Source organism: Triplophysa rosa, linkage group LG22, assembly GCF_024868665.1.
Source record: "Triplophysa rosa linkage group LG22, Trosa_1v2, whole genome shotgun sequence".
NCBI classification, from domain to species: Eukaryota; Metazoa; Chordata; class Actinopteri; order Cypriniformes; family Nemacheilidae; genus Triplophysa; species Triplophysa rosa.
Window position 1 is genome coordinate 12,590,899 of NC_079911.1, and position 27,170 is coordinate 12,618,068.

Below are 27,170 nucleotides of genomic sequence, written 5' to 3' on the forward strand. Positions count from 1 at the left end.
AGCATTGTTCTCCTGGCTAAAATAGAAATAGCTCTGAACACAAATTGTCTTTTAGTGTGGAATTATGGGTATGAATCAGTCAGTATCAGCTGCTGCTGTTTGTGCAGTGGCCCCAAAAGTATTTGAACAGTTAAACCAAAATAACAACAAATCTAAAACCAAGCTTTGCACACAGAAACAAATGATGCTAGATGTTTTTTTATCTTGAAGGTGATTTGGCTAGAAGAAAATATCTCAAGTCATTACTGCAAGTATCTATTGTATCATCATTTGAAACCTAACGTTTTGTAAAAGTATTTTGTTTTTGGTAAACTGTCATTTTAAAAGTGTAAATTCTGTATTTCCTTGAGAGAATAGCACATCCAAAAATGTTGGTAACCGAACCACGGCGGTACCCATTGACTTGCATTGATTTTTGTGTCCATACAATAGAAGTGAATGGGTACCGGCTTTGTTCGTTACCAACATTCTTCACAATATCTCCTTCTGTGTTATGCAGAAGAAAGAAAATCCTCCAGGTTTTAAATGACAAGCAGGTGAGTAAATGATTACATCATTTTCATTTTTTTTGTGAACTATCCCTATAAAACATCACCCCCACCAGAATTATATTTTGTTATACTGTATAATGCAAAGACATTCATTTTTAAAGGGTCCGAACAAATAGGATCACAAGGGATATTGCTCTACAAATCTAATAAAAAGGCTAAAAGTGTACAAATATTTTCTCTTAAATAATTTATGGTGGGCCGTCATCTGATGCTTCTACAACAGTTAATTTTTCATGAATAGCAAAGCCGAAGCTGACGCTCCAAATCCGCAAAACTTCTCTTTTGAATCCTGTCAAGAGTGGATTTTAGGTGTTGGTTAATGCGGTTTGTGTACCCGCGTGAGCGTGAGAGAGACTCTGTGGCGCTACTGAACACGTTTGTCAGCGGCTGATGATCCTCTTCTGCGACGGTAAAGACTTTTAAACCTGATACTTAATAACAGCTTGTGCTGTCATCTGTACGGTTAGCATCTGATCTCAGCACAGCTGCAGGCGCTCTCTCTCGCCCGCTGACACCTCACGCTCTCCCGGCACAGTTTTGATGTCATGCCTCCCAGGAAGCACGATGTTGTGACATACTGTGCACTGAAAACATTTCAGTAGTGTTTAACTACACCAATCATGCTGTACATGGTAGTGAGTAGGAAAGCCCCTCTTAAAGAGACAGTTTACCCAAAAATATAATCATTTATTCACCCTCATGTCATTCAAAACCTGCATATGATTCTTTCTTATGTAGTACACAAAAGAAGATATTTTGAGAAATGTCTCAGTGGTTTCATGTCCGAAAGTCAATGGGGGACAGTATTGCTTGGTTACCAACGTTCTTCACAATATCTTCTCTTGTGTTTTTTTCCCCCACAGAGATGACACTTAACAATGTTAGAAAAATGTCTTGCAGATAAAAGCAGCTAAAATTGATTCTGGAAGTGATGCATAAAATAATACACATTTAGAGGAAAATGGTTGTAAAAAAACACAAAATTATAATAGACGCCTCAATAGAGATATTAATATGACATACCAAAATCATGTTTAACACAGTACAGTATGTGAAAAAAACCACACAGGGAGAAAACACAGTGCCTAAAAAACCCTCAAAATCTCAATAAATTTCAGGATGTGCTTCCACACAATAACAGAGCTCTTATATAGCCTACTTATCAAGAGTCTTTCTATTGGTTTGCAAATAGAGTTGACGGCAGTCTGCAATTACACATGTACGTTCATAACAGTTCAGCTGTTTATTCATAAATCAAAGGTGTATTGATTAATGATACAAATACAATACAATACAATGATCTGGGAAATGTCCGCAGGTGTCAACTCGGATAGGCAGCATGCCAAGCGGCTGATTCATACACATTATCATGAATAATTTGCTGAATCCTACACGGACTACAGATAAATCAAAACGGGGAGCGTGTGAGAGGCGGTCGGACGTTTATTAAATAAACATTAAAGGATCGTATATACTGTATTCAGCCTTGAGCGCAGAGCATTCAGATGTGAAAATGTGTTTATACATGACGGATGTAAATACTGAGAGTTGGGTTAAATGTTTTGAATTTGTTTAATTTAAACTTTACAAACGTAGAACAGAGCTATTCATGTGACACAAATCTTATCTGAACATTTTAACAGATGGTTTTACCCAACTGTCTCAGGGGATAAAAGCCAAACACAGACCTATGTTATGAAAACATCAAAGAATCATTTTAAAGAATCAAAACTTTTTAAAAAGCATGCAAATGTTTTTATTTTGCTGTATAGTTAATCCAATTCATTTTTCGTTTTCAGTGTTTCATGTTTCATTTTTTGGTTTCAGTTCAACAAAATCAAACCTCAGGAGTGACATAAATTCACCCAAACACAACAAAATAATTTGGGGCCTTTTTATAAATACATGTACAATTATTGCTGTTGTATTGCTAAAAGTGAATATGATTTTTTTTAAATTGTTGAAATATTGTTAGTAGTTCACAGAAAGAAACAGAAACGATCATTTCACTTAAAGATTGCGTGTCACAGGCAGCTTCTGCCAATCTCATATTAATCTTGAGTGCCTATACAGTAGTATTGCATATGTTGTATATTTGAAGAGTATTTTGTTTATTATATAGAGTATTTTATTTTAGTTGACGCAGCACAGGTAAGGGTAAGGGGTCTCGCTCGTCGGTTGGCTCGTGGTCGGGCTCTTTCTTTAGCCTTGCCGTGCTTTTCTGGGAGAATGGCCAATAAAAGGAATAGGATCCCTGTGACGACACAGGGATCCAGAATTATAAAAAACTTTCCGAAACAAGTTGGAGTGCTGGGGGAGTGTACCAAGTAAAGAAATACTAAGTAATACGTCCAACTCGTTATTTAACAAGTTGACCATGTTATGCATGAGAAGACAGCACGTTAAACATTGTAAAGAATTCAGAATGCATGACAAAGCATGACACCCGATCTTTAAACACATCCCTATAAATAGTAAATTCAGCAAAACTGAAAATAATTTTTAAATGGTCTCTTATTTTTTTCCGCAGCTGTATATTTATCAATATATTGCTTTAGTTGGTTCTGATAGGTCTGTTGTTTGTCTCTTTCAACTTGACTTAGGCTCCTAACAGCTCCTCAGTGTATCTTTCCACATTAAGTCTGACCCTGTTAACATCTCCCAGAAAATCCATCACTGTCAAACTGGAGATGGCGAGGGTGTGTTTCACATTGCGTGTAAACTTCATTACGGCCTGTGTAAAAACGTTTCGCGGGTCTGTTTGCTAAATGCTCCCGGGTCTCTGTGGGCACACTTGGGAGTTAGAAAAACAGATTAATTTAATGCGAGGGTGTCAATCACACTGTGTTTAGTTGTCAATGAGAATACCCACTGAGTATGAGACAGGCCCACAGACGAAAAGCTAAAAAAGCAGAGAATAAACTATAGACTGTTTCATCGGACGCACACACCTGGCCTGAAACAAACTTTCGGCCTGTGTTTGGTTATAATACAACAATTCATTTTATATTTAATTTTTACTGATATTAATTAATATTACTATTTTATTGTATATCAATTGCAATGAATTAAAACTACCGAACAGTTATTGATACCTTGCGGAGGTCTACCAGAAGGTAAGTTTGTGCCACATAACGTTCGTTTATGTTGTTGCCGCTGAAACGTCTATAGAAACAGATGCTATAGAAAGACTGGTATTGTTCTGTGTTTTTTGTTACTGCAGTATCAGATCTCTTGACACTCTGTTATCTGTCTGAAGAGGTTCGGTGTAAAAGCAATGCCTGTATGTTATCTAGCCACAAAGCACATAATAGCTTGTGAAACCAAACCAGTGTAACTTGCTATCACAGAGACAGCTGAAAATAACTCCTTATGATCGGACCAAGCCTTAACCCCAGCTAGATACATTTGACCTCACGCTGCAACCTTCGCTTCCTACAGCGAGCTGAACTTGAGCCGGAGAGGAAAAAACAGATCTGCTGGAACAAATAAGGCTGTCTGCAGGGAGCCATCCAGCTGAGACAGAGAGAGAGAGAGAGAGAGAGAGAGAGAGAGAGAGAGAGAGAGAGAGAGAGAGAGAGAGAGAGAGAGAGAGCAGAGAGAGAGAGAGAGAGAGAGAGAGAGAGAGAGAGAGAGAGAGAGAGAGAGAGAGAGGAGAAGAGAGAGAGGAGAGAGACGAGAGAGAGACAGAGAGAGAGAGAGAGAGGAGGAGGAGGGAGAGAGGGTGATTGAGAGAGAGAGGTAGGAGGATTGAGGGGAGAGAGGAGATGGAGAAGAGGGAGAGAGGAGAGAGAGAGAGAGAGAGTTTGTGTGTCTCTGAATGACAGTAGATTTCATCTCGAGCTCTCTGAGTGAAGTGCTTTCAAATGCCCCCATGAAGAAAGAAAAAAAAACACCGCCAGCAAAATGACTTGCACGCACCAGTCGTCTAAAAGCACAAACACTTCATTCCATACAGACTGTATTCCTCGTCTAGAAACGCATACACAAAAAGAAGTTTGCTGCTTGCTCAATTTACTTAATTAAAATAAGCTAATGCAAGACAAATTCTTCAATGAGTTCCATCGCAATTTCATTTTACTGAGTGCAATCCATTTAAATTCACAAAATAGAAGTTTGCTAAATCCATTTGCGTCAGGACTACATGAATAATTCTCGGAGCTGAATGAGGAGAGTAAATGTTATTTTTTATGTGTTTTGGAGCGAGAGGAGTGTTAGTGTTTAATGTTTGTTATGTTGAGATTTAGAAAAATGGAGCTTGCGCTTTGTGCCTGTGACTGAAGAAGTTTGGGACACACTTATCCAAAGAGACATTTTACCCCCCCCCAAAAAAATCTTTCATCGTTTTCTCACCCTCGTGTCATTTTTCTACTGAAGAAGATATTTTGAAGAACGCTGGTACCCAAACAACACTGGACCCCATTAACTTTCACTGTATGGAAAAAAAACACAGGGATATTTCTCAAAATATCTTCTTTTGTGTTTCACAGAAGAAAGAGTCATATACAAGGTTTTAATGACGAGGGTTAATAAATAATGACAGATTTATTTTGTTCTAGACTGTCCACAACTAAATTAAGTAGATTCAGCTCATCGCAGTGCCTACTCCGTATCTACAGTCAATCCAACATATACCATCTGATATCTAGACTGGACATTGACAAACAATGACATATTTCAATTCCAACTCACTTTGAACCTCCAAACTGTGTGAACACCTTTATTACATCATACATTTCAGCCTCCAAAATGATGCTTCATAGATTTCTCCAACACATGTACACACACACCCTCTATTTGTAGTCACATCACTACATGACTTCTGTCCACTCCAATGACTCCAAAACGTTCCTCAGTTCTGCAATTCAATTAGCACATAAAACATCTTGCTAAGCCAAATCCTGCCATTAGAAACAAGGCTTGCTCATTACTCTCCCACCATGCACAAACTCACTAGGCCTCTAAACTGCTCCTCATGCATTATTCAGCAGCCACAGATCTGGCATTTAAGGAGGATGGCTGTTAAGCATTGAAATAAACAGCAAGAGTCGGTACAAACAAGAGGCTAAATACTAAAAAGCTAATCCAAAACGAAATCCAAGGAAGCAGAAACAATTGATGGTTTCACAGCAGTGGTTTTGTTGAAAGTAGATTCATAGACCGTTGAAGGGTCAAATCTGAATTTAGATTCTAAAGAAAACCGCAGAGGAGCGTTCACACTGAGAGTCACCCTACAGTGTTGATAAGAGTTCAGGGCTCTAGAGTGCGACCAATTTGGTCGCACATGCGACCTTATTTCTCAATGGTGCGACTAAGAAAAATCTGAGGTCGCACCGGTGCGACCAGCTGTTCGAGGGAGAAAAAAAGTCTCCGCGACTCTGAAAGTCTCCCTGTGATTCAACAACAGACACACATTAGGCCCATATCGTGGTCTAAACCAATCAGAGATAGTGAAGGGCGGACCCTCCCTCTGATCTGATTGGTCCAGATTTTCCTGTACGTGTGTTTACCAGAGGTCTAGTGATGGGAAGTTCGGATCATTTTACTGACTGGGATCTTTGAGTCTCGTTCAGCAAAATGAACAAATCTTTTTTCGAGTCATATCGTTCATTTCGTTCATTTTAGCAAAATATAATTAAAATGTTACATGTTACTTTCCTAACACATCTACTACTTATGCAAACGTTGATCACATTACAAACAATACAAAACTATAATGCTATAAGAAACAGAAAAGATTAATTCATTGTTTACCTGGGTCTTTAGTCTATGATTAGCTCACCACACCTCTTATCTGACAAGTCCTCGGGTTTGACTCCTTCGTTCATCACGTGACAGCGTCGTAAGCTAAACCAATGCAGTCAGAGCCGGAAAGAGAATTGATAGTTCACCTCTCGAGTCTTCGGGTTTGAATCGTTCGTTCTTCTTGAATTCCAGTACAGGACCCATAGAATGTTGCGCAATGCGCATGCGCGACTGAACGAATCACTCCCTAAGACGACTCGTTCTTCCCGAGTCACATTAAAGATTCGTTCTAAATGATCGAATCGTTCAAGAACGACCCATCACTACAGAGGTCGCATTAACCGAAAATTCTCTTTTTTACCAGTGACGAAAAAACCTGAAGGCCGTCCGTCCGTCATTTTGACGGACCCCGTTTCCCTTCATTAGAGCGTGATATGCTCGCGAAGGGACATGCGTGTTTTTCACCAGTCATTGTTACTGACTAGACAGGCTATGTGATGCGATCTGGGAAAACCCGTCGGATGTCGCGCTGGGACACCTATCAAAGTAATCAATGCACATTTTCCGCCACTCCTGTGTAAACTACGGCATGCAAAGTTTTTTATACAATGTTTTCGTGAGATGAAAGAGCTCCCCGTCTGCAGCACCGGGAGTTATCCGATCGCAAAAACATACAAGGCATGATCAAAAGTCCAGACACTATGCACATGAAAAACAAGGTAAAACTTGCTTCACTGCTTATTAGTTGTTATCCGTAATGTTTGTTAGTTTCCTTGTGTAGTGATAATGGCAGAGCTCTCGTTCTTTAAGTGTGCCCGCACCATTTTCCTTACTTTCGTTTTATTCAAACGGTTTTGTACAGTATTTTTATAGACTTCAACACTAGGAAATGTTTTTTTATTAAATTGTTATTAGAGTAAGTCTTTTACCACTGTAAAGTGACTTTTACTTGTGATACTGGACTGTTGTGCTTTTATTTTCATCACTTAACTTTAAACCTGTTTTTCTCCAAATTCCGTTCCTGAAAATCATAGCGCTTCAGCCGACCTCAGCCATAACTTTTGTTACATACCCGAGGTTATGAGCAAAATAAAAACTGATTTGGAAAGGGCTTGAATATGGTATCAAAAACTGTAATATATAAATTTGCACCATGTGTTGGGTTTTCCCAGATCGAATCACATATGAACATAAACATTAAATATATAGATGAATATAAACAACAACGGGTTTATTGGGCATTCAGTTGTATTAAAATACAACAAGTTCCGAGACGCAAGTACAACGTGATGATGTCACGAACATACTAATTACCACGTAAAGCCACCTTGCACCATAGTGGCGGGTAATAATAGATTATGACGGATTTTTTACGATCATGTCAGTCAAAATGACGGACAATAAAAAAGTCTAGCACAACCTCTGGTGTGTACGTGTGAAAATGCGTGTGCTGCAGTCAGACAGAGAGGGGAGGAGCCTATAGGCCCGTCAGTTAAACAGAGAGGGGAGGAGCCTATAGGCCCGTCAGTTAAACAGAGTGGATGTAGACGCGGATGATGAGAGAAGATGAAAAGAACGATTGACAACTTTTTCGTGAATAATGTTAAGATAAGGCCTGATCCGTCCGAAAATCATAAGCAATGCTCTGACACGGAGCCATCAACCTCCCAGGTTATGTCAAGGTCCATTTATGGTCCATTTATCTTGAGATGTTTTAAGTTTACATTTCAGTTCAGTGAAGCACTTTAAGCACCAACACTTTTTCAGTAAGTTACCTTTCTTGTAGAATTGTGCTTCAAATAAAGAACTTTATGTTGACCAGATTGTTAGTTAATCATTTACAAGTCAATTTTGCCTATATGGACAGCGATTTAAAAAAAAAAAGTGAACTGGTAAAACTGCGGCGTAAAATGCGATGCGGTCGAAAATTTGGGTGCACCTAACTTTTGTGCTGGTGCACCTAAGAAAAAAAGTTAGGCGCACCAGTGCAGCCAGTGCAAAAAGTTAGTCTAGAGCCCTGGAATTTTCACGAGAGCTAAAGATGTTCGGTGACATGCGACAACGGCTGTTGCCGATGCAATGTGGGTGCGTCCAGACAAAGTTTACAAGAGAACGGTTTGGTTATTTCTTCAAAATATCTTTCTCCGTGTTCATCAGAACAAATACATTTATACAGATTTGGAACAAATTGAGGATGAGTAAATGAAGACAGATTTTTATTTTTGGGTGAACTGTCCCTTTAACATACACGTATGTACAAACATAAAGACGCATCTGTCAGAGCCATCACTTAAATAGACTGTCTTGTCAAAAATTGGACAAATTCGTCCAACTTTTGACAAGACAGTCTCGCTCTTTAAAGCAGGCCTTTCATTTTCTCTGTCTTAAGACACACACACTGGAATGAGATCTATTGTGTAAAGCTACTTCAAAACGTTAAATCTCTGTAGTTTCAAGTACTGTAAGATCTTGATTAATCGCTACAAGATATAAAATCATCAAGCCAAACAGAGTCGCTTCATATGGTGTGTGGGGGAAAAACAGCTCTGTTGCCAGCCAACTACAACACACGATTCAAGAGCCGGAAATGACAGTTTGGGACATTACTAGGAGGACATTTAATCTCTGAGGAGGAAAAGAGCTGCGGAAGGAGAGAAAAGGACAAGGGAAGAGAAAGTGAAAAAGCAGAGAATGAGAGATAAAGCGGAGGGGAGACCACCCTTAACCTCCTCTGGTCGTCTCTGGTCTCATGTACCCCGACCATGGCAGATTTAACTACATAAACTACTAAACTTATGGAAAATGGAAGCCATCAACCGTCTGAGACCACATACAAAAATGCATGGAGGGTCTCAGTGATGCCATTTTCAATTAATCTTTGGCAAACATTTGTCTTCGCTTCCTCCATACGCAAGAACAGAGATAATGAAAAATGAGTGATGGCCCACTGGATAGCAACTCAACTCAAGACATGGCAGATGTATTATTATAAACCTAGTCAGGCAAGCCAATTATATCTGAATAAAAATGTAATTTGCCCTGCGAGTTGGGGCAGCGTATCTTTTCTCTGCAGACTTGAATTTTCCGGCTACACCTCGAGGCATTTAGGATAGACGGCAGGCTTTTATTATGCTGGTGTTTGATACATTGTCTACATTTCCTGTCAAAGAAAGAGCTTCACAATTAGTATTGCCAATTTGCTTTTTATTTATTATTAAAACTTTACTATTTTACTCATCCCCCACCGCTTGCGCTATGGACATTAATTACACTTCAAATTCTGCACACTGCTAAAAAGTGCACTTTAAAGTCACCATGAAATCAAAATTGGCTATATTTTTATGGAATATAACAATGTTTTATAAGTGATTTATCTGTGCACTTCATATTTTTTTATTTACCTCATAATCTTTAATCATACATTTCTCTTCCTGTCACGAGTTGAGGCGTGAGGGCGGGGCTATTGGGGACTCGTTTTTGCCCCTCCACTCCAACAAACATGTCGCTGAAAAGATTCAAATCTGTCACGTTAGTGAAAAAACAATCGCTAATTCTGTTTCATTCTAACTTTACATGTTTAGTGCACTTACAAAACAAGCCATAGATACAGTACAAACTGTAAAAACTAGAATATAATCAAGACTTTGGCAGCTTTGTATACCAGCAAAAGCACCCTGTCGGACAAAATTGTCTTCAGAACTTCATTCATAAAGGACAATGTAAAAAAATATTCTGTAGGGAAAAAACAAACATAAATCGAAATGAACAACAAAACAGAGAATGAATGGTTGTGGCTTGTGAAAACATTAGAGCATCTCTTCAAGGTGGGTCATCGGATGAAACAACCCTCCCCTAAACAATGAATTCAATGATTTGTTAAAATATCAACTGGAATTAGGGCTGTGCAATTAATCGAAAATAATTGTAATCGTCAATTTTGGACTTCAACAATTACAAATACATAATAATCGAAGTAAAACGATTATTGTGCCGCATTCCATTTTGCAAGGATCATCTCTTTTCTTGTGGTATAAATCCACAGCGCACCCCCTTCATTTACAGTTGTTCAGCTGTGCAATTTCTTTACATTTATTTTTCAGTTGAATTCACAGTTTAAAAGCAAAGTTTTTTTATTTTTCTATGTTGTTTTAAAACTTAGTGAGTAATCATGTTAAATAATCGGGATCTCAATATTGGCCAAAATAATCGTGATTATGATTTTTGTCATAATCGAGCAGCCCTAACTGGAATAAGAGGTTATGTGTGATTGCTGTCACATTACTCAGTTCAAAGAAATTTTATGATGCCCAAAAATGTCCTTCATTCACAAAGAACCTGTTACACTAAAACAAAACCATTTTCTCTCTTCTATTCTACAACATGAGTTGTGCATTTCTTTCAAAGCATTTTCTTTGTTCCTAAAAAACATCTGAACACACAGTCTGCCGTTGACTGATAGCATAAGTTATTCTCGATTCCAAACGCCCAACATACTGTATCACGGCTTCATTTTTAAAACCGTTTACATCTTAACCATTTTTTTGTCGCTTTTAATTAACGGCTACAAAGGCATCAGTGCGTTTCAGTGAGCAGATGTTTAGAGTTCAGAGGGAGCGCTGACTCACACACTTGCTCGCACACAGCGCACTATCCCCTCCGCACACCCTCACTGGGTCATTAATGGGATTCTTGCCACACCATTTAAACACCAGAGCAAACATTTACTGTGGTTAACAGCCCTCCTGAAACACTCTGACTATTACCCCAGCTGCTGCCGGTGTGCGTCACGGCACCTGGATATGACCATAATATTAACATTAACATATGCTTGTCTGTATGGCTGTGTCATTTAGGCATCATGTGTCCAGATACTCACATGCCCGTGTGTCAGCTGTCCCACCTGGATACGTGATGGGGCGATTACATTACAGCTGTCATACCGACACACGTGCCAATAGCGGATCAAAGCTTTAAAAATGATTAACCCTCATCGAACTTGTAATTGTGGACCTTTTTAACCAATTACCTTTCAGAGTCGAATGCACCTTTACTTTGTCACTCTTGTTTAAATTAGTGTTATTTCGTTTAAAAATGCCGCTAAAGAAATGCCTCATGTCTGATATCTTTAATAATTGGATGATTGTTTTTAATAGAGCAGAAATGAGAGTAAACCCTGAAAATTAATGAGACATTTTGAACTATTTGAATGGTTTACTAAGCAGATCGGGCCGCTGGGCACAAAAACATTATTGAGTATTGATGTCTGCTTGATATTTACTTTAATAGCAGACACGTGTGCACACAACCGCGGCTAGAATTCACAGGATCCGTAATAAAACAATAAACCTAAGTATCTCAAAATTTTACACTACACATTAAAGGGATAGTTCACCCAAAACAAAACAAAATTGTGCTGAACACAAAAAAAGACATTTGGAAGAATGTTTGTAACCAAAGAGTTCTGGGGCACTACTTCCATATGGAAAAAACTACTATGACTGTCAATGGTGCCCCAGAACAGTTTAGTTCTTAAAGTATCTTTGTGTTCAACAGAACACAGAATAATATACAGTTTTGATGGTGAATAAATAATGATAAATTTGTCTTTTTTGGGTGAACTATCCCTTTAAGGGGCTTTTAACAAAACCGTGACATTGTAATGTAAAAACCGTAGCTACAGCATGCTCCATCGGCATCATTTAACATGCCTTGGAGTGACAGCACGCTATATTTGATGTGTCACTCATGGTTCTTACTGCAGTATATTAATGCACGTCACACATCATATTTTGACAGATTCAAATGAGGTCTAAATGAACATTGCCTGTCACTGCCATGATATGTAAGCATTGTAATGGATGAAATTAATTGAATGCTTAAAATAAAAGCGGCATGGAAATATTCATAGATGCTTCTAAGAAGAAGAGCGCCAGTCATGAATAAAATCTCTCTTGTGGAGATTTTGACTATTTAAGATGAAAGAGCAGTGTTTCTGCATTCTAAAATAATATCATTTTTATGACATTATTGTTTGTATGTGTGGTTTAAACTAGACAGACACGAAATGACAACACATTCAGTGCAGCAATATTCTATTCGATGAGGAGTGTAATCAATTCTTCACATTTCTCTCTCTCTCTCTCTCTTTCTCTTTTTCTTTCTCTTTCTGCCTTTCGATTCTTCTGTTAAACACCACGCAGACATCCACAGCTCAGAAAATCTATACCCTCTCTCAGAATTCTGCCAAGAAGGCAGTTCTGTCATAGCGCATTTGACACCATCACAATACACAAAGAAAAATACACTTCTTTGCCTTGCTACATGAAAACAGCTTAAAATGTGTCTGAAGATAGAACATTTACAAGTGAACTGTGCCGGGTTAAATAATTCTCTTTAATACCGTACAGGGTGATTTCCACAAACCCTGTAACCATTGTAAAGCTACATGGATATATATTATGCAGTAGCACCTTTGGCGACACGAGTCCTGACTCAGGGTGCTTGGGATCTGTCTGTCACAGATAAAAGCAAAAAAAATACTTTAAAACATTATTGTATTTGTTTTCCAAATCCCAACCAGCGCACCAGAGCAACAATGGCTTCATTTGGGGCGCGACTTTCTGTTTGTCCAACCAATGGGAGATGGTGTCCAAGAAGTCTTTTTCAAAACAATACTTATTTTACACACTTAACATTTAAAGACATCATCCAACAAAACCTCATTGTAAACTCACTGTGCCTCATGATGAAATACTGCAGGGAGACGATTCATATTGTCTTGCCAGAATGCAATGAATAACATGCTTTACTGTAATCCTAACAAATACCATTTTCCGAATTGATGCTTCATTCACATACCAAAGGAATAACAACCTGTCAGAAGGCTTTTTGTCTTGTTGCGGCATTATGCGAATACAGACGAAAGATGTGCCCCTCTGGGCCCCGTGCCAACCCCTCCTCCGGCCATGACCTAATTTCCAACCATCTACAGCTTGGCATGACGGGCTCTCAATCTGGATCGTTCATCTTTCGTCTCTTTCTGAAATCTGTAATCTGATGTCTAAACTGACATCAATCTTTTAGAGCATCTGAGTTACTGCAGGCAGCGTGAATATTTACGCGAGATAAAAGCTAAGTCTGAAATCATTAACGCGGTACTTAGCGCCATCAATTCGGCTAAAGCGGAGAACACAATGCTGTTGAAGGCAGAAAAGCGAGACGTTCGATTTGTCCGTATTAGGATCAGAAAATGCAATTTGATTGCAACAAAAGCCTTGTTTTGCGACTGGCGCGGGCTAGGACATTAGTATTATTTACATTGACTTAACTGTTTTCTTACGAGTGGATCAATGCACTGGGGAAAAGCGGGCAGGGCGACTGCTGTTCTCAATCAAATGAGCTCAGAGCTTTACAACACAATGATCACATAAAGTGGTTTTAGGGCACCAGCAGGCATTATTGAATTGGCGATGTGGGGGCATACGAGGGAGGGGGTGTTTGAAATGATTACGTTGCAACTATTTTGTACTCTGTGATCGAGGAGGGGTGGGGGGATCTACAGAGGCAGGCCAGGCCAGGCCTGATGATTTAGTAATTTCTCAAAGTGGTGTAACACACGCTTTCTTATGCCAATCGCTTCTGTGTGAAGCAGCATTAATAAACACCCAGCGCTGACGGCTCACTTCTGTATGAGCGAGACTGATCACTGGAGCGAAACGAGTTTGTTTATACTGTGTCAGGTGGGGATACCTGTATAAATTTCTTAAAGCACTTCTTGCCTAACTAAGGACAATTGAAATCAGTAAAGCATTGAAAAAGAAGGACAAAAAAAGAGATGTAGAAAGAGACAATTTAAACACAATGGGGTTTCCCTGACAGGCTTCGGTTAGGCCAAAAGGCTTTTGATAAATTAGGACTTTTAAGGCATTTTGATAAACGTGCCTTAGAAAAATAAAACATTATTGGTATGCATTTTGAGACAAAACAATCACACTGATGTATTTTAAGATATGTCAGTGTAATCTGTTTACATTTAAAATAGCTCATACATGCATTTTAGTCTGGGACTGGGTTTAAAGGGATAGTTCACCCCAAAATTAAAATGATGATATCATTTACTCACTCTTCTTTCTTTATTCTTTCTTTCTTTCTCCTGCAGAACACAAATGATACTTTGAGGAATGTTGGTAACAGAAAACCCTTGGTCCCCATTGACTTGCATTGGTTTTGTGTCCATGCAATAGAAGTGAATGGGGACCAACGGTTTTTGTTTACCAACATTCTTCAAAATATCATCTTTTGTGTTTTGCAGAAGCAAGTAAGTCATACAGGTTTAAAATCGACAAGAGGGTGAGTAAATGATGACAGAATTTTCATATTGTGGTGAACTTGCCCTTTAATCCCTGTCTGGGAAACCAACTCAATGAGATAAAGGTGTATGAGATAAAGTTATAAAAAGTATGGCTGGTTGTGACAAACATGTGCACATGTGAATACCTAACACTTGTACAGATAAACAATCGCTCATGTGCCGTATATAACCATATGCATTGAATTCATATGTAAAAATAATAGAGATTTGACAAAGGTCTGACACGGGAGCTGTGGTGCTCACTTCGAAAAAGCATGATCGAGCTTTGGGAACCCTATTCCACCCTTTTCTTCATATTATTTCTGCCTTTCGTCACTATCAATGAAAAAAAAATATTATACTGTATATATAGACCTTAGAAATTAATTAAAAACATAAACAAGCTTAACATTCAATTCAACAAAATCTGTAGTAAATAAATAAAACCGCCAAATACTGTTGTTTAACTATAGCAACATCTTCAAAAGTGTTACATTAAATTGAGATTTGTTGGCTCACTAATTCACACAATGGATGAATGAGAATGAATCTGATCGCTGACACTTCTGCCAGATCTAGTCTTTAGTCTCCTGCTCTGTAAGGTTCTAAATGGAGCAAGACGAGAAAGCGCAGAGGGCGGCTGTGAGTCACAGATCTCAGAACAGTGAAGAGCAGAGAATGGGATGTCACCCCTGGAGAACCGCGCCTGCAGTTCGTGGCACTAGCGTGACAGCGTAAGCCACTGACGGGCTCTTTTCACAGATTAATGTAGTGAACATATAACACAATGCAAAAGCATCTGTAGGGGATGTGAGGGTAAAGCGTGCAGGGCTTTGTCGTACGACACTGTCAGGCTTGAAACAGCAAGGATGATGCTATGAGTCAGGATGACTACACAGATGTCCCGTCAAGACCATAAAAGCAGTACTCATAACTTTACAGTTATACACATTTATTGTCATGTATAATGCAAGGGAGTAGATTATTTATTGGTTATAAAGGTGTAGTTCAACCAAATATCATGTACTTTGGATAATACTATTGAGATGTGCTAGTGGTAATGAAAGCCAATGATTGTTTAATTGTCTCTACATTGTGCACTTAAAAAATTACTGGATTATTTTCAACCCAAGCGTTGGGTTGACCGAACCCAAGTGCAAGGTTGTAAATTAACCTATACTGAGTTATTTCAATTCAAAGAGCTCACAGCAATTCATCACTATTTTACAAGGTGACTAATTTTGTATGAATTTGTACAATCTTATTAATACATTTTAGTACAATCTGCTTTCAGATTTAGGGGTGGGGTTATTGGAGAGCCTCCAGATTAGCTTTTTCTAATAACCGTACGCTTCATACAATTCATATTGTACGAATCACAATGTACGATTTACATTGTACGAATGTACCTCATATGTACCTAAAATAGTTACGAGTTTCTATGAGATCAGGTTGTTTTAACCCATTGCTGGGTCATTTTTGTCTGGGTTTGTTCATTTTTGACCTAATGCTGGGTTGAAAATAAACCAGCGTGTTTTTTTTTATATACTATACCCACAAACAAGACTGCTGTACACATATGTATTAAAAGTTATTTGTTTGTTTATACAATAATGTTAAATGTAAATTGCAAGAGTTAACTCCATTATAAATACAAAAAATTAAATTAAATTTTATTTATATAGCGCTTTTTGCAATGTTGCATTGTTTCAAAGCAGCTTTACAGGAAGATGTAAAAAAATACAGTATTCTGACCATTTATTAAAGAATGCAAATATGAGAAGATATAATTATGCACAATGTGTCGAATTCAAAAGCTGGGACCTTTCTATATATAGAACTGAAACTAAAGTAAAATCTACTTCTTTAAGCAATGTCATACTCAGTCAAAGCCCAAAGCCAGCCTTTGCAAAACAACATTTCCAAAACTACATCTTTGGCAGAAATAAAAGCACACATTAAGCCACGTCTGCTTGAATCACAACCACGCTCCAGAAAAACAACAGCAAATCCAATGTTGTGCTAACAGACCCAGTCAAGTAGACAAGTACAGAAAGAAGCTGCCTCTCAACAATGATCAACCACTCATTACAGCGAGCGATTCACAGCCAAACTAAACAGCAGTCGAAAAAACAGCGGTAGCTCTACACAAAACAATTTCAGCCTCTTACCTCAAGCGCTTCCAACGTTATAAATCCTGATATAGAGAATCCATCAATGATGTCTTCCTCTGCTGAGGTAGACTCCTTCCTCTTCCTCCTCGGTGGCCTTGGTCGTGAAGAGGGGGTATTGGTGCTGTCATCCCTCTCGGAATCCGAGGAGAATCGACGCACGGAGCCCCGGACATGGTTATTCCTTTTCCCGTTAGACATGCGATCGCGTTCTCGCACGGACCGAGACTTGCGCTTTTTCCGAATCCCGCTGCACCGCGGGCCATCCATTTCACCTGATGACACACTCACAGCCGAACACTTACTGCCTGGAGGTTCTCAGCCGTCGCTGGTACTGGCTGCAGATCTAAAAGCTTTTCAATGAAAACTCACAATTCCCAAAAAAACACCTGTAAGTGAACGCTCAACTATTGTACTCCAGGGAAAGAGGTGCAATCATCCAAATCCCAAGCTCAGGTGAGGTTATGGTGCTTTGTTTGAATGTGCACATGAGATTCCCGAGAGATAAATGCATACATCCACAAGCACAGACACCCGAAATCTAATCCCGCTGATTGCCACCGAACTAAAAAGTAGCCCAACTTCCCCTAGTTTAGGTGATACAAACTGGCAGGTGACTTGAAGTGTCTTCCAACAGAGCTGTAACAGGTCTCCACATGGTTGTCTTCACTGAACTGGCCTTCTGTTATGCAGTCTGACACTTTCCCATCCTGCAAGTCAAAGAGATAAAGAGCAGACGTTTGAAACATTCTCAGTGTGTTAAATAAATTAATTCCCAGCCTTTACTATGTATAGGAAAACATCATGCAGGAACTGGCCCTAAGAATGAAACAATTTTCACCACTCATTTGTACTCTATGCTAGAGATCATTTCAGGATTCCTTCTTTTTGATCTAATTCCACAATGACTAAAGTCACTTTCATATTCCCGTCTGCCTAGATCGTGCAGTTTCATGAAAGAAAGCAAAAGCTATTTAGTAAATGATAAAGAGTGTGTTCGTGGTGCATATAAAAAAAATTCTACCCCAAACCTGTGACATTTTCCCTAAGCCATTCAACTACTGTGCATCTAAATCAAAATGTCATCGGTCTGCTTTTAGAAGCCCACTGATGCCTTCACACTAATGTAAACATCCACATTATCACATCATACTCATGCTATCAACCGTCATTCCTCGACACCTATGGTAGCTTTTCCATGAATTCTAACTTTACCATATCACATCAACACCTGCGTAGCTGACATGAAATACTTTTGGAGAGTTGTCATGTGGTGTAAAGTGCAACACTTGATCTAAAGCTATAATACATCAATTTTCATACATACTTATAATTCTTTTATAATTATTATGCAGATTTTATGCGCTTGTAGTAATTAAGAGACTGTAGAAAATGTGTACTTTATGAATTATTTGTTACACGATAATGAGCAACATTATGACATCACAGCAACCTACTCAAACTTTAACAAATGACATAGACAGCCACGACTGTATATTATGACATCATAGAGATAACCAACTCAAGTTTTAACAATGACAAACCCATTGGGCAACTACTATATAATGACATCACAGATAACCAACTCAAACTTCATCAAATGACATTAACTCTACTGTACATTATGACAAACATAGAAAACCAACTCAGAACTATATAATGACATCCTACCTAGACAATCAACTTAAAATTCATAAAATTCCATAAACACCCAAATCACATAAATGATGACATCATTTAAAAACTCAAACTTCATCAAATGACAAACACATAAGACAACTAGCGTATATTATTATGACATCATAGATAACCAACTCTGACATAAAGACCTACAGTACTGTACAATGTCATCATAGACAATCAACTCAAATTTCATCATATGACATAAACACCCACATCACATAAATTGTGACATCATTTCAAAACTCAAACTTGATCAAATGACAAATGCATACTACAACTACAGTACAATATGACATAATAGACAACCAAATGAAACTTCATTAAATGACACAAAAACCTACATCGTGACATCACGGAGAACAATCAACTGACAATTCAGCAAATGACACAAACACCTACGTTATGACATCATAGGCAGCCGTCAACTTAAACTTCACTGACACACATCAACCTACATCCGCTTCCCAAATCCCCCACCAAGTGCGTAACACCGCACATCACCTTTTCAATCTGAATCTGACTTTCTCCACATGCATCCCAGTAACATTTGTCCAACAGCCAGATCAATAGTCCAGGTGGGCTGTTATCACAAAGCCATTTCCAACCACATATTCCTTTAACCTGATGATACCTTGCGCTGGCACTCCATGCGCACACTCGCACCAAACACCTTAATGCTTTTTAATCTATTTAAGACTCTCTCCGTTCCCTCTATTCTTGTTGGATATCATGCTCACTCGTTGAGCTTTTTGTCTCCCTCTCTCTCTCGGTCAGTAAATCTCACGCACCGTGTCCGGTCCAGCCCACAGCAGCAGCAGCGCCTGGCACTGCCTCCTTCTCCAGCACTAGATCCACCAAAACACAAAGCCTGCAGGACAAAACCAACGCACGCAACGCCTGGCGAGCGGAGAAGAGACGTGCGGACAAGCCGTCGTCATTCAAAAGCGAGCTTCTTTGAAAAAAAAGACAAAAGAGAAATTCTTTCAACAAACAAATAAATCCTGCGAGGAAGCGACGCTGCTCCTCTCCGCGAGTCCGTGCTTCAGGATCCCGGAGCAAGCGGGGACCGGGCGCATTGATACAGTACTGCCGCAGTGCCGCTTTACAGGCGATCCGCTTCCTCGGCGCATATAGTGCACCGCTTTTAAACCCTAGTCTCTTGGTTTAAAGAAAAATGTCATTCGTATCATCCATTCTTAGTACTTTGCATTTTGTACGAACTGGGTAATAACCATTGCGCATTGTATTGCATTGCATTGATTGCATCCATAAAGAAAATCAACTACTGTTTTATTCTAGTAAGAGTGAAGTAACCATGGTTTTCGGCAGATTGCTTACCATCTGTTTTCCCATATTTTACTACAAATAGCCTTCCATGGCTAAACTATGGTTAAGTGGTGAAACCGTAGTAAATTTGTGAAGACTGTGGTTTTACTACAAATAAAAAAACTGGTTGTATGGTTAATGGTTCATTTTAGTGGATAATTGATGCAGTTACAGTATATTTGCATTTTGCATTTGTTTTAACAAGCATCAGTGGACCTTTGTATAACATGACACTTGCTCCTAGTAGGCAATTCTCTCATAAAAAATAAAGGTGCTTCTAGAACACACAAGAACCATTTTTGACCGTATGGTTCCATACCATTAACATCAGAAGAACCTTAACGGTCCTTTAAGTGAACATTTTTATTTAGATTATAAAAAGGTATGAAATAAATAGTTCTTTTTAGAACATTTGGCTGAACTGTTCTTTGAGGAACCAAAAATGCTTCTTCTGTGGCATCACTGTGAAGAACCTTTTGTAGCACTAATTGTACTAATATGACAATGAAATAATGAATGAATCAACGCAGTCAGATCAACTCGGTCTTGTTGAAAAAGTCAAACACTGAACAAGTGCATATTGTAAACTACATAATAGGGTATATGACTCAACTGGCTTTTAACTTCTGAGTCACATCCGATCAATCAGACTGTTGATTCAGGCTTGACTGAAGTGTGTGAATCTAGTGAAAAGCAACCAGAAATGTACTGTAACTAAAATCATTGCCTGGAATTTTGTATTTGTTTTAATGCTTTCTAAATCATGAAGCAATGAACCTTCTGCAAATGGACACACTTTCTCCTAACAGACACTGATGTGACTGCAATATACTAATACGAAAATTCAATAAACAATGCACATTAAATCAATGCAATTAGACTTCACAGTTACGCGGGCTATTAAATTTCAGGCATTTGGCATCGCAAGAGTATTTTTTAACTAATTAAACCTCTAATTCATCTGAAATCTTTTGCACACCATCCATGCATTATGCATTCAAAAGCTATGATATGCATATAAGTTATTGTCTAATATCCAAAACTGGTTCCCTTTAACATTTTAATTTTGGGTATCTGCTACTGTATTGCCCTCAGGTATTGCATGACTTTGTCGAACAGATCTTCAGTATTGCAAATAGGAGACATGTACAATCAGGCTTTTTTTAAATATACCATTCTCATTGTTGTTTCTCATTACTTTAATGACTGTTTTTATTAGTTATGTAACATGAATTGGTTTCCCTTTAGGCCAACGTGAGTGACCTTAATACACCCTTGTACCCTTAACACCACACTGAAACTAGAGCCTACTCAAAGTCAAGTGAACTTCTTCAAAATGTTTGTCCGGTCAAGAGAGGCACAGCAGGAATTGTGCTTGATGGGTAAAAATAGCAGAGCCAACGAAAAGTAGACTTGAGGCGAAATACTTGCAAAACAGCATTTTGCAAAATCTTATCCATCACTAAAGAAACTAGTCATTTAAAGAAACACATAAAATGAAATGTAATGTAGCAAGTGTTCCATTCACCTCAGGTGCTCATTGTAGGGCAAGATTAGTGATTTTATCACTGACTATATTCTCTGCCTTTCACACTCATTCATGCATCTTAACAGAAAACACATTTGTAATGCATTTATGCTTGATTAAAAAAGACACATATAATATTAACAATGTGGAGATTTTAGTGGCATCTAATGGTGAGGTTGCGAACTGCAACCAACGGCTCACTCCACCTCTCCCTTTCAAAGCTCTACGGTGGCTGACACAGGACTAAGATGTTGTCATGTTCACTTCGTTGCTGAAGTAGATAAGGTCTTTCTGAAACGCGCTCTGTAGAGCAATTTGTTCGTTTACTGCTACTGTAGAAACTAGAATAGAATAGAACTTTATTGTCAATGTTTAGGAACAATGAAATACAGTTTAACAGCTCTTTTGGATGCCAGGTGAACAATTATAAAAACACAATTATAAAGTTATAAGCAATAAAATATATACAGTTAAATGTAAGAGCAGCCAAAGTCCTATACATAGACAAAGGCATAAATACACACAAAAATATAAATCCTCTGATGTCGTGCAGTGAAAGTGCAACATGGCGAATTCCATGTTAGTAGGACCTGTGGTGTATGTAGATGGAAATAGCTCATTCCAAGGTAATAAAAACATAACGCTTCATTATGTAAAGTCTTTATACACCTCTGAAGACATTGTTATGTATATTATATTGCATTTCTGTCAATAGATCATCCAAAAAATACACACTGGACCTTTAAAAGAAGTACGACTCTCCAACAGTTCACACCCACATAACCTCTCAAGCACTGAGGTCCTGCAGTCAAGGGATTTTTATTCATCCAGTACACTGAGTTCTGAAGAGCGGAACAGAGCAATACTGGAAAAATTTCCACAGCATATAGATCTATAGCTGCGCACCTGTGTTTGTGATTAATAGCTCAATAGACTCGTGCATGATAATGGAAAACGCATCAAATAAATTTGTGTGTGCATGAGAGAGCGAGAAAGTGAGAAGATTCTTAAAATCACAGCGTTCTCTATAAAATAGATTTTTTTCAAGCAATAATTGTCTTAGAGCATAACAGGCAATACTTAACTCATTGTCTTGCAATCAGGCCAATATTGTCTTCACTCCATCATTAACCAAATGCCTCATTTGCACTTTCATTAGCAATAAAGATTTTTCATTCTTTCTGGCACGAGATGGAGTGTTACTGTAACGATTTGCATGCTGTGTATCCGTAGTGTTTTTATTGATGTTGTCTGAAATAACAGAGTGTGAGCTCTTCTGCCCGCTCCCCGGGAGAGATGGGATGTAACAGCTGTCTCCTTGACACCAGATGGGCGGGACTGATTTTGTCATCCATTTGTGGGCTTTTAATTACTCAGTCAAAGACTCTAAATAGAATAATGAAGCAGATGATCAGAGCAAACTGTCCAATTCAATATTTAGATATAACTATTTTGTTGTGCTTTACAATTCATTATGTTATTCATTACAGGATTCGCACAAATGAATGAATGTGAAAATGATGTATCTATAAATTCAAGAGGCAGAATTAAAATTTTCTCATTTATTTACCCATGTATGTTGCTCCAAGTAGTAGTTTATCAGGAGAGATGCTTGCTTGAGAGAAACCAGGGACTGTTCCTTGGAAGAAAATCAAAACACATGAGGATGAATAGATGATGAAATTTTATTTTTTGGTGAACTAGTCTTTTTAAACTATATCAACACGTCTTGTTTACAATCCAAACACCCGAGAACACATTCCAGTATATACGCAGATGTAATTATTCTATTCATTACACACAAAGTATTTCTACCATATCCAAAAAAAACCTCATCCTCATTTTTGACCATCTGTTTCTTGCAAAAATGCAATAAATCACTACATGTATATCGTCTGTGAAAGCAAATATGTCTTCCCCGTACCTTTCGCTTTTAGCAAGACCAGATCTGTGTCTTGCTTCCACGATCATCTTCTCCCACTTGAGAAGTTGTCATCTTGAAAACACACAGGCTTATCTTCCCACACTGACAACAGTTCTTCACTGATCCTGATATAAACCTGCATAGAAGATTACACACAGGTCAATTGGGGGATGCCTTGGTAAAACCTGTTCATTTTAGCCCTAATGCATTCTAACAACTTCAGAACACTGCATATGAAAGTAGTCTGAAGTTCCGGCTGACAAAATGATCATCTGAAACACACTCAAAGCAATGGCAATTCTTCAGTGATGTTATTTTTACAGTTATTTATTAATATAAAGCAAGAATTTAAGTACACAGTTCAGTGCATAAGTCTGATGGACCTTTTTGCTCGTATAAAATGTTGAGCTCCAAGGCCACCTGCTCTTTAATAGATGAAGGTCTGACTTTGAAAAAAACTTTTCACCCAAGTAGCCAGAAAAAACACTGTCTGCTGATTGTGACCCTGAATGCTCAAATGATTCACATTCATACGTCGCTTGAATGGAGGCGACACAAGTCTGAGGATTGAAAGTAGTCTGGGAGGGCATTTAGCCATTTGTAAATCTGAAGTAGCTTATTATTCACACCAGACAGGATTTTGTTTTGTATCAAAGTGTTTTTAATAAAGGTGTTTTATCGTAAAGGATTAAAACTCTGAAAAGTTACTTATTTAACTAGAGTTAATATTTAATAATATTGGTATCAAATTGAATTCAACTAAATTCAGATAAACGCATTTAAACTATTAAGTCTTTTCTTTTGGAGCAATAGATGAAACAAGTTGATGACTCATGATGCACTAATACTTTGGGGTCCAATAAAATGTTCTCCTTAATGAGAATGCCCCTCCTCCTAATAACATCTAAAGTAGCAAAACATCATCCATGGCTGTGATATAAATAAAGCCTATTGGCTACTTAAAAAGAGAAGAAGCCAAAATATCCAATAGTAAATACAGTATGTCATCACCAGAAAACTGCCCTCATCAAAACAAATCACGGGGGTAGTGAGTGGACAACTGTACAAAGGTAGTCCAATGACCAATATCAAAACTACACAGCTCTATACCTGTAATCTTCCAGAAACTTTTTAAACACTTTCAGTTTAGCACCATTTTGAACGGTTAAAGCTTTAGAACGCACACAAATACACAATAAGACTCTTTAAAACCTTTTCAAATGACCCACTGCTTGTAAAACCATGAAAATCTGTCAATAGGGTTAAAACAGCACTCTGCCCTCATGTTCAGATCCCAGCCTGAGGTGACAGTCCGCTGTAACACATGGACTTCTGCCAGCGTATTATTATCAACTTTAACAGCCATCTGTGTGTGTGACTCACGGGATGAGGTTTTGATAACACTCCTGTCATTCTCTTCCCTGTGTCAAATACACGTATTTATTTAATCTGGGAATAAACTACATCATTACAACATTCAAAACCAGACTGCTATTGTTTTCTTGCTTCGATTCTTACTCCTACAGCAGCATATTCTGTAAAATTAACAAATAATTTAGCTCACACGTGCTGCGCTCGTGGAAACGACACGTGACACAGAAAGTGTAAAATCACCCCACCGTGTGTTTGTATGACATCAAACATTTAAGCGCATAAAAAAGATATCAGTGGCGATTGTGAGACTATACATTTCTCATATAAATATCTCAAACCACTTTACTCGCAGTATATTATTCCCGTGAACACATAATCCATCAACACAGAGTCTACCTGTCTGTGTATTCTGTGTGGAACACACACACACACATCATGAAATACTATTACAACTGTACTATATGCATGCTGTATGAGCATTGCTCTGACATGGTGTGTTGCCATATGTAGCAAAAATCAGCAAAATGCCATGACAAATTGTGACCTAGTCTGTGAAAACCAGGCTGAAGTCTCAGAATCTGAGCATTAAAGTTTAATTTCAAGCATTAATTTCATTTTGATTTCAATTTTTGACAAGACATTACCAGTCAGTATTAAGGATATCAAGGTTATATTTTCACAATATATTTCCAGAATGTTCTTTACACTATGGGATATGAGTTTATGTTTAAAACAGTAAATAAAAACAATTTGGCTGGGTTCTAACAGACTGCAATTTTTTGCATGGGTAATATAAATAACGACACATGTTTGGAAATAGAAATGGTTTGGAAACTCTCTGCCACAATGCATGGCACAATGCAGCGTGTTCTGTGTGGTTGCTATATTTACATTCCCCAAATATAATTCTAAAAGAAAATATTGCATTTGGTTTCATTTTATCTTAGCAAACACATTTAGTGCATCTTTTCCGTAAAACAATTTAGTTTGATGGGTGACCTGCAAAAGCTCTGAGCCTGTTTCACGTTTCAAATTCAGTGGTTTGGAGTGGGCATTAATATCACACGTGTAGTGAGTAAAAAATGACCTTCGCCCAATACATTTACTTTCCCAAAACAACGTTAAGGGTGAATATGAAACATTTTGTGACCACACTGTGAGTCTGCCATACCCCGCATCAACACCGCTCCATTACTTCTGCACCCCATTGTCCAGATTACAAAAAGCTTTTACTTCAAACGCACGCTTAAGCGTTTCCCTTGCAGGGCTTTGGGAGCAGAGCAATAAACGGGGGAGAGAGAGATTATGGAAGGAAGGTGGAAGCACTATGTTTTTCTTTCGGTGTTTTATGGCATAGCAGGAAGTTCACAACACCCTGCTTCCTGTCTTACATACCGCACTGGGTCTGCTGAATGTCCAATAACAGAAGGGCCATTAGCTCGAAGCATGTGTCAGGGGTATGAGCGTGCATGCGAGTTGAAAGAGCCACAGATGAGCAGCTGAGAACTATTCCACTTCCCTGGCACTGCGATATTCAGCCATCTGAATACACAATTTACAGAGGGATATGTAAATACTGCATATTCTCCGAACCCTCATCTTCACAACACACGCACACACTTACCCGAACCAGGCTAATTGTTCCTTTTAAGAGGCAAAATGAGAACCGTATCTCATTGTGCAGGCAAAAGTGGGAGAGAGAGGAAGAGATGCAAAGAAATAAAAGGATCTCTTCGGAATAGGAGGCAGGGATATTTTCCAATTATTCAGCCTCTTTCGCTGCTATCCCACAGGGCAAGCTCTGGAGCACGAGAGAGCCAGAGGAAAAAGTAGCACTCGTTTATTAGTATTAGGGGCCTCCTCTGTTTTCCTTCCAGGCTTGTGGTCCCCACATATTGTGGAACTCAGACACACACACACACACACACACACACAGACTGAAAAACCTGTAGCAAGAGAAAAAATGACAAAAATTAGAAAAAAAAACATGACAGTCTCTTTAATATGTCAACGGCACTGTAATTTGGCAAAGTGTGTCCTGCTTGTTATTGTGCAACATTAACACTCGTGTTAGCAGCCAGCTGTCTGAATTCAGACACAATGTTCAAATTCATATCAGCAATCACACTTAACACAAAACATGCTTCTGACACTCACAGTTGTTTTCACCATCCACGCACACATTTATTCTGTCATCCTTATTGCTGTTCAAAGACCTTGGAAAGATGTACTTGTTGGTGCATTCAATGTGTCAAAACCATGATAAGCATGAGATGAAAAACCATATACATACAGGGTTACAATAGATTGTTTTTTCTATAGATTGTTTTAAAAGATTAAACATGAAAATGTATGAAAGTTCTGGATGCTGATTCTCCAGAAGTAGGACGCTTTCTGTGTATACTGTATATCAGTTTGTGGTCATCCTCCGTCCATCCAACATGCATCCAATGGAAGCAACCCAGGTAAAAAATAGTGCACTAAAATACACTTCATTTTATCACAGTTAGTACACTTC

General features: G+C 38.4%; 1 protein-coding gene across 6 annotated transcripts in view; it reads right to left on the reverse strand.

The window, feature by feature from the left end:
- The window catches only part of auts2a (activator of transcription and developmental regulator AUTS2 a), a 285,641-nt gene extending 266,085 nt beyond the window's left edge, over positions 1-19,556 (reverse strand). For 4 of the 6 annotated variants that reach the window (XM_057320672.1, XM_057320673.1, XM_057320676.1 and 1 more), the window contains exons 1-2: positions 19,289-19,555; positions 16,818-17,527 (exon numbers count right to left, since the gene is read on the reverse strand). In XM_057320672.1, the coding sequence (XP_057176655.1) occupies positions 16,818-17,087 (270 nt within the window). In that variant the 5' untranslated portion in view covers positions 17,088-17,527; positions 19,289-19,555. Of the gene's footprint in view, positions 1-16,817; positions 17,528-19,288 lie in introns of all 6 variants that reach the window. The other 2 variants (XM_057320675.1, XM_057320674.1) reach the window with 1 other exon arrangement.
- Between the last annotated feature and the right edge of the window lie 7,614 nt (positions 19,557-27,170).